The 7,918-nt window shown below is 38.8% G+C and overlaps 1 protein-coding gene across 1 annotated transcript; it reads right to left on the bottom strand.

The window, feature by feature from the left end:
• Nucleotides 1–521: 521 nt before the first annotated feature.
• On the bottom strand, nucleotides 522–2,798 carry LOC111392993. The gene is made up of 6 exons (XM_023018399.1): nucleotides 2,170–2,798; nucleotides 1,872–2,091; nucleotides 1,448–1,610; nucleotides 1,175–1,342; nucleotides 646–721; nucleotides 522–528 (listed from the first exon to the last, which is right to left on the bottom strand). Exons 1-6 carry the CDS (start codon nucleotides 2,796–2,798, stop codon nucleotides 522–524), a joined length of 1,263 nt encoding a protein of 420 aa, XP_022874167.1.
• Between the last annotated feature and the right edge of the window lie 5,120 nt (nucleotides 2,799–7,918).

Below are 7,918 nucleotides of genomic sequence, written 5' to 3'. Positions count from 1 at the left end.
AAATATCTACTAAAAAAATCTATATAAATATCTAAGTAAGATATGTGGTTTTATAAAGAATATCTAAAGAATTCTAGGAAAATATCTTGATGTGTGATTTAGGTGTCTCTAGAAAATGTGTGGACTAGAATCTTCTTGTAAACACTATATAAAGGGTAGTGCCCTCCATTTTGTAACAAGCCAAAAAGTGTGTAAAGTCTTGAATTTGAGAAATACAAGTTTCTTTTTTTTCACTTCCTTCTTCCTATTAGTGTTGTCCTCTTAAAAGTCTTAGCCAATCCAAGTTAGTATACCCATCTTTCCTCCAACATGATCATGACTGCATATACACATTTCATTTAAATATGCTACAATTGATATTAGTAAAATATAACAGATTAACATACATTGAATTAAGATTTGATGATCACACCATATTTAATCTACAAGCAAATCATCTCAACATGAAAATAGATTGTTGGGAAAATTGAGAGATTTGTGTGTAGATAAACATATTAACTAATAAATATAAATAACATAATTTAATAACTGCATAAACATAGCAATATTATAACAATATAAATATCATAATTCAACAATAAGAAGAGGGTTAGAATGCAAGCCATAGGAGGCCACATCAAGAACTCTATCCTAAAGTTGTGTTGCCTCCCCTTTGTGAAGGTACTTTCAGCACTAATCGGCTTCAAGATAAAATCCATATAACTTACAGTGGGTTCTTCATCTATGGGGCACAACCACAAGGAGATAAAAAACAAGCCTCACATCGAGTTGCCAAAACCTATAAAAATATAGTATGAAAATGTAGAGAATATAATACTTTAACTTTTCTTTTTCTTTTTCTTGTTCTTTCTTTCAATGAAATATTACCTCATTTGTATAGGTGAATATCAACACCCACAGTTAAACCATTAAAATATAAGTTATCATATGAATTATGGTGTTTTAATTTTATGTTAAAATTGAAAATTCATAGGTTTTAATTTTGAAAGTTTTTTTTTTTTTTTTGGATACGGTAAGTGTATTATATCCAAAATGAAAAGATTAATTACAAAATCACAGGGGCATACCCCAGAAAAACTAGGCTAGGAACATATGTCTTCCTAACACCAATAACATTAGCTTAGATAAATGCTCATAACCTAACCACGACAACAGAAAATATCCGTAGAAAAACCCCATGAACGTTGGAGCCATCTATTCTCATTAGATGGAACCAAGCCCTTACATAAATTAACACGTGCACTAATAGAAAAAACAATGTCTCGAATAATGGTAAACTCGTGTTTAGGAGCCTCACCATGGGTCTTAGCATTACGCTCACGCCAAATAGCATAAACTAAAGCTGCAAACATCAACCAAATAATGATGGAGTGCATTGATCTCCCACTAAACTGCTCCATCCATGAAAGAGTACCTGTCCAACTCCGTTGAATTCAAGGCAAGTTACATTTTGCATGCAAAGCATGCCAAACACGCTCCGAAAATGGACAAGTAAAGAAAAGATGATCCAAATCCTCCATCGAACAACCCCACAATACACAACTCATAGACTGTACCAAACCAAAGCGAAGAAGCTTTGACTGTGTATAAATGCCACCTTGAATTGCTAGCTAAAGGATAAATGCATGTCTTGGAATACATTTAGGGAACCATACAATGTGATACCAAGTCACCCTAGGGCAGCGAAGTCGAAGAGACTCCTAAGCACTCCGAATAGAGAAGACTCCATGTGTATCATCCTCCCATCGCAATGCATCCTCTCTATTACTGTCTGGCCGAAAAGTATCAAGCGTATCTCGCATCAAATTAGACAAAGCTGGGGAGCGAACTGATGGCCATCTTCAAGTATCACCCTTAACAATATCAACCACCTTAGCTTGTCTACTCAATCTGGATTCACGAATGATCCTCTCTCCAAGAAACTTCTCTAAAGGGCTAAGAGGATGCCAATTATCATACCAAAGCGAGGTATGTCTACCATTCCCAATTCTGGATTTTATTTTGTCCCTCCCTATATCCCGGAGTCCAAGAATTTTCCTCCAACTCCAAGAGCAATCCTTAGGACACTTCAATTCCCAAATGCTCCGTCCTCTAAGTAAATAATATCGTGTCCACAAAACCCAAAGAGAAGAGGCAGAATCCGTACAAAGGGATCAAAGATGCTTTAACATGGTAGCCTTATTCCAAATTTCCAATCCCCGCAGACCCAAACCACCTTCTTCCTTAGGCATACTGATTTTTGCCCAAGCCACTTTAGCCCCACCGATGCCAAGGTCACTACCCTTCCACAAGAAGACCCGTAGTGAATTTTCCACTTGCTTGATCACAGCCTTAGGTAAAAGGATTACAGAGGACCAGTAGACCTGAATAGAAAATAACACTGTATTAATAAGTTGTAGCCTCCCTGCATAGGAGAGTGCTTGACAGGTCCAACTCTTAGCCGTAGCTATAATACGGTCCACCAGCATCTTACAGTCCGAAGCCCTCAATTTGCTAGAGATTAGCGGAACGCCATGATAACGTACCGGCAGCACGCCCTCCTTATACCCCAAAACATCAAGCAACTGATCCTTAAGATATGTAGAAACACCACTGGCAAATAAATTACTCTTATCTGGATTAGGAAGAAGTCCAGAAAGAGCTTTGAATCGATTAAGGCATTCTCCAATGAGCGAGACAGAACCAACCTTAGCTCTACAAAAGACTATAAGATCATCAGCAAAACATAAGTGGGTGATCTTCTCCTTCTCACATCTCCAATGGTATTTAAAGTCCTGTTCAGCAACCATCAACCCCATCAACCGCGAAAAGACCTCCATAGCCAAGGCGACAAATAGGGCGACAAAGGATCTCCTTGTCTAATACCTCGCCCACCAGCAAAGAATCCATATAGCTCCCCATTAATAGAAATCGAAAATCGAGTGGTAGTGACACACTCAGTAATCCACCTAACAACTCTTTCGGGAAAACTACGCACCATTAAAACTGCAAAGAGGAAATCCCAACAAGCAGAATCATATGCTTTCATGAGATCAACTTTAAGAGCACATCTAGGCAATCCTCTCATGCGGTGATAATTCCTCAACAACTCTTAAGAAAGAAGAATATTATCACTAATATGCCTTCCTTTAACAAAAACAGTTTCTTGAGGTCCAACAATGTCTGGGAGCACCATTTTAACTCTATTGGCAATAAGCTTAGCAATACATTTATAAATAGTATTGCAACAAGAGATAGGCCTAAAATCCTTTACATGAGAAGGATTTGGAACCTTAGGAACCAATGCGATGGTAGTTGTATTAACCTGCTTCAATAGCTGCCCCGAGTCAAAGAAGGACTTGATGGCACATAGAACATCATTTCCCACAATACTCCAAGTCCTCTTGAAGAAACCTGCATTAAAACCATCTGGGCCTGGAGCCTTGTTGTCTTTCAACGAGAACAAGACCTCTTTAATTTCCTCAATTGTCACATCTCTATTAAGATTTTCATTATGCACTACTGAGATACTCTTAGGAAGAGCTTTTCGAAGCAAGTCCATATCTATACTCTCACCACTAGGCTGTTGACCAAGGAGATTTTGATAGAACGCAACAATGACTTCACTGACCTCATGCGGCTCCTCTACTCTAGTACCATCGTCTTTACAAATGGAAACCACTTTACTCTTGCTATAGTGACTTTTCATAGCCTTGAAGAAGAAAGCAGTGTCTGGTCGCCCAAATTCAGCCACTTAACACGAGCTTTTTGTCTCAAAAAGCCTTCTTTAGCCCTGCTCAACTCCCAAAGTTCCTTTTGTAACTGAGACTCCTCCCTATGTAGAGACGAATCCAAAAGCGATTGTTGAATCAAACACTGAACATGCTCTATATCAGTCTGAGCTTGAGTAACTCTCGTAGGAAGTTCTAAAAAATGTTCCTTATTAAAATATTTCAAGGCAAGCTTTAGCTTCTTCAACTTCGAACACAAACAAAAAATAGGGGTTCTCGCTACTCTTTCATCCCAAACCTCAGCCACCAATGGAAAGAAATCCGAATGATCCATCCAATAATCAAAGAAGCGAAATCGAATCTTCCTATGTAGTAACTCTACAACCTTCACAACCATAGGTGAATGATTTGACACACCAGCAATAAGAAATGTAGCTGACGATCCCAAAAATTCCTCCTCCCACTTCGAATTCACCAACACACGATCTAGTTTCTTGAGAGTAAAATCAGATACATGCTTATTAGACCATGTATATAAACAGCCATCAAATTTCAAATCAGCCAACCCCACTGTCGTCATGCAATTCCCAAGATCATCTTGCCATGCAGGCCAAGAAGAAGAACCACCTGCCACTTCTGAAGGAGAGAGAACAGAATTGAAGTCTCCCATGACTACCCATGGCAAGTGTGCAAAACCTCCATGCCTAGCTACAAAATCATCCCATAGATCAACACGCTTAACTGGGATATTATCCCCATATACCACTGACACCACACAACTCCATTTACCATTAAATGCATTAACACGAACATGGATAGCTTGAGCAGAACAGCCTACCAACAAGACATCTACATCAATTGGATTCCAACAAACCCAAATTCTGCCAATCGGAGAACAATTATAATTCAAGAGGACACTCCAAGAGTTAAAGATGGCATTCGCCACCTTATTTTGATTCTTCTCCTTAACTTTAGTTTTCACTAACCTACATAAAGAAAGCCTATTGGAAGCAATAAGGTTCTTTACTTCAGATTGTTTGATGGGATCGTTTAACCCTTTGATATTCCAACATCCAAATAACATGATTAAAGTCAAGGAGAGAATCACAACTTCAAAATGACTAGCACCATCTACCTCCTCTAGGGGAGTGATGCTTCTTACCTTTCTTATGCTTGCTTCCTGACCCATTCTTCTTTTTCTGAAGAGAATCTCTACCTTTCGTTGCTAACGTGTTAGACTGAGGGACAGAAGTATCACTATCATCTTCACCTAGCATGGCAAGAGGATCTGGAGAAACTTCACCATCTTCCCCAATTTGAGAAGTCTCAATAGGCACATTCGACTCCTCCAGATGCAATTTAGGAGCACTAGGTGAAGATGATTTATCGACTTCTACATGAGCCACATTGACAACCACTAGATCAACCTCTCGTTGGACCTCCTTAGAAATAGGCACAGCAACCCCAGAATCAACACTAACTGTAGACTTCCTCTTATGTGAGACATGGGTCCATTCATCCTCAATAGGTGGTTTCTCATTAGCTACACCACTTTGTCCAGTCTTATCTTTAGCAACCCAAACCTTGGCAAGCTTACCCTTACTCTCACTAGGCATAGTTTGAGAAGAGCAATTGTGGCCAAATATCCCACATTTCAAACATTTAATTGGGACCCATTCAAACTCAACACAAATAGTTATCCAATCCCCATTCGCACAACGGAAATCAAATTCCTCCACTAACTCATCCAATGCATTAATCTCAACACAAATACGTGCATAGCTAAGACGTTTACGTGTAAGAGTGATCACATCTCTGCCCGTAAAGGACGTCCCACAGCACTAGCTACATGACTCAATCCCTCCGTTGTCCAGTACTCAAAGGGAATATTATAAAGCTTTACCCAAATAGGAATGCAACGTAGATTCTCTTTAGCCAAAGTCATATTAGGTTCCCAGCGCTTTAGAATAAGTGGTCTGTTCGCCATATGCCAAGGCGCTCCTTCAAGAACTAAAAGAGCCTGGCGAACATTATCGAACTTGAAGAAATAAAAACCATTATCTGAGGATAGAACCTCCTTAAGGCCAAATTGATCCCATAATTTATGAGCAATGGAATTCACAATTGGAAAAGCTAACTTCCTACCAACAAAGTAACCAACCAAGGTTGTTTACCATAATTCACATCCTGCATCTGCCACTTCGATAGGAGGAACTACCTTCACTCGACCATTATCACAAACAGGTTTGATGTAATTTAAGTCCAGAGAACAGGAATCTATGTCCAAGTCATTTGCTTGAGATCCATTTAATACCATAGCATAGGATTTAGGCTTCAATTGTCCCAGGTTTGATTTTGATGCGCCCTCAATTAAATGGCTATCTGTAGATTTCTTCAATTGCAACACTTTAGAAATTCCAATTGAATCAGCCCGTACATGATTGCCCAACTGGTTCACCACCGGTGTTTGCATCTTCAGATATTGGCAAGCATCTGTAGGTAAACCACCAAACGAATTGCCAACGAGATGAGGAAAAATGGTTGGTGGATGAGTTGGAGCATGGGTATGATCGGAATGAGGGTTGCCGCCTTGATGAGGGTTCGCAGGCTGGGAATTTGTGTTGGACGGTGGGGATGTATAGGGTGGGGATGTACAGGGTGGCGTGAGGCCAGGTGAGGTCAAGGGTTGAGATGGGGTGTTGCTGCTGTTGCCGGTAGGGGAGGCGTCCGATGGCTTGGGAGGCAGGATGGTGGATGGCGGCTGGTCCATCCAAAGGGAGAGAATTTTCAATTTAATGATAGGAATACTTGATATAAGTGATTAATTAATTTTGAAAGGTTGAAACTTATTTTAAGTTGCAACAATATTTTCTCAATAATCATGGGAACAAAAACTTCCAAGAAGTATGGCAAATACTTCAAGAAGAATCCAAGAAGATAATAGGGTAAGAACAATCAAACTTCAATCTCTTAGAAGAGATTTTGAAAACATGAGAATGAAACAAAATGAAAATGTGAAAGATTATTCAGCTAGATTTATAGAATCGATCAATCAAATGAAAACATATGGTGAAAAGATGACAGATTAGAGAATAGTTGAGTAGTTGTTGATAAGTTTGCGTGAGAAATTTGATTCTATGGTGGCTGTCATTGAAAAAACTAGTGATCTCTCTAAATTGGAAGTGCAAGAGTTGTTGAGTTCCTTGAAATCTCATGAGTAAAGGTTGGAAACAACCTCAAAAAAATTAATTGAGAGTGCTTTCCAATCAAAGCTCAATGTAAACTCAAAAATCTTTGAAAAGAAACCATCAACTCAAGATCAAGGCAAAGGAGATTCTTTTAGAGAGGAAGATAAAGAAGAGGTGATAGAGGATTAAGAGGAAGAGGAAAAAGTAGCTTTGACCGAATATTAAGCAGAGAAGTTTCTTCACTGAAGTGCAATGTCTACAACAATATAAGCCATCTTAAAAAAGATTGTTGGTTCAAAGGAAAGCCTCAATGTTACCATTGTAAAGGTTCGGTCATTTGCAAAAGGATCGTAGAATGAAGAATTACCAACAAGCAAATTTGGCCAGAGGAAATCTATTTTTTTGCATGCCAACATGTTTCCAGAAAGAAGAATGAGGTCTAGTTGCTAGGTAGCGGGAGTAATAATCACATGATGCCCGAGAAGTATATTTTCTTAGACACGGATACCACTTTCAATTTCAAAGTGAAGGTGGGCAATGACTGTAGTAAAAGTGAAAGGCAAAGGCAGTATTGGTGTTAACACAAAGAAAGGGAAAAAATTGATTGGCAATGTGCTCTTCAATCCCGAGTTGGATCAAAGCTTACTAGGTGTTCTACAACTTTTGAAGCATGGTTATGTTCTTCGTTTTGAAGGTAATGGTTCTAAAATCTATGATCAAGGAAAAAAATGTTATGGTTGAAGTTAAAATGGGATCTTATAGAAGCTTTTCACTTACTTTCAAGTATTCAAGAGACGTTAGCATAAAAACTACGGTGATTGATGAATCTTGGTTGTGGTAGAAAAAATTAAGCCATTTAATTTTGAAATCCTCGAGTTGTTGCACAGAAAAAATATAGTACAAGGACTTCTTAGCATTGAAGAGAACAATGAAGTTTATGACGGTTGTACTCTTGGGAGGCATCATAGACAATCATTTTTCTGAAGGAGTGGCTTGGAGAGCAAAAGAAGTTTTGGAGTT

This window comes from Olea europaea, chromosome 4, assembly GCF_002742605.1.
Source record: "Olea europaea var. sylvestris chromosome 4, O_europaea_v1, whole genome shotgun sequence".
Lineage (NCBI taxonomy): Eukaryota > Viridiplantae > Streptophyta > Magnoliopsida > Lamiales > Oleaceae > Olea > Olea europaea.
This window is presented reverse-complemented; position numbering and strand designations above follow the sequence as displayed.

What these genes read in the sequence shown, in the direction of transcription:
- LOC111392993 (XM_023018399.1), bottom strand. Translation starts at nt 2,798, where the DNA reads ATGGGGTTGATGGTTGCTGAACAGGACTTTAAATACCATTGGAGATGT. An exon ending in ATTTGGAATAAGGCTACCAT is followed by an intron (nt 2,092 to 2,169) that starts GTTAAAGCATCT and finishes TTATTTACTTAG; the next exon opens with AGGACGGAGCATTTGGGAAT. An exon ending in GATTGAGTAGACAAGCTAAG is followed by an intron (nt 1,611 to 1,871) that starts GTGGTTGATATT and finishes TTTATCCTTTAG; the next exon opens with CTAGCAATTCAAGGTGGCAT.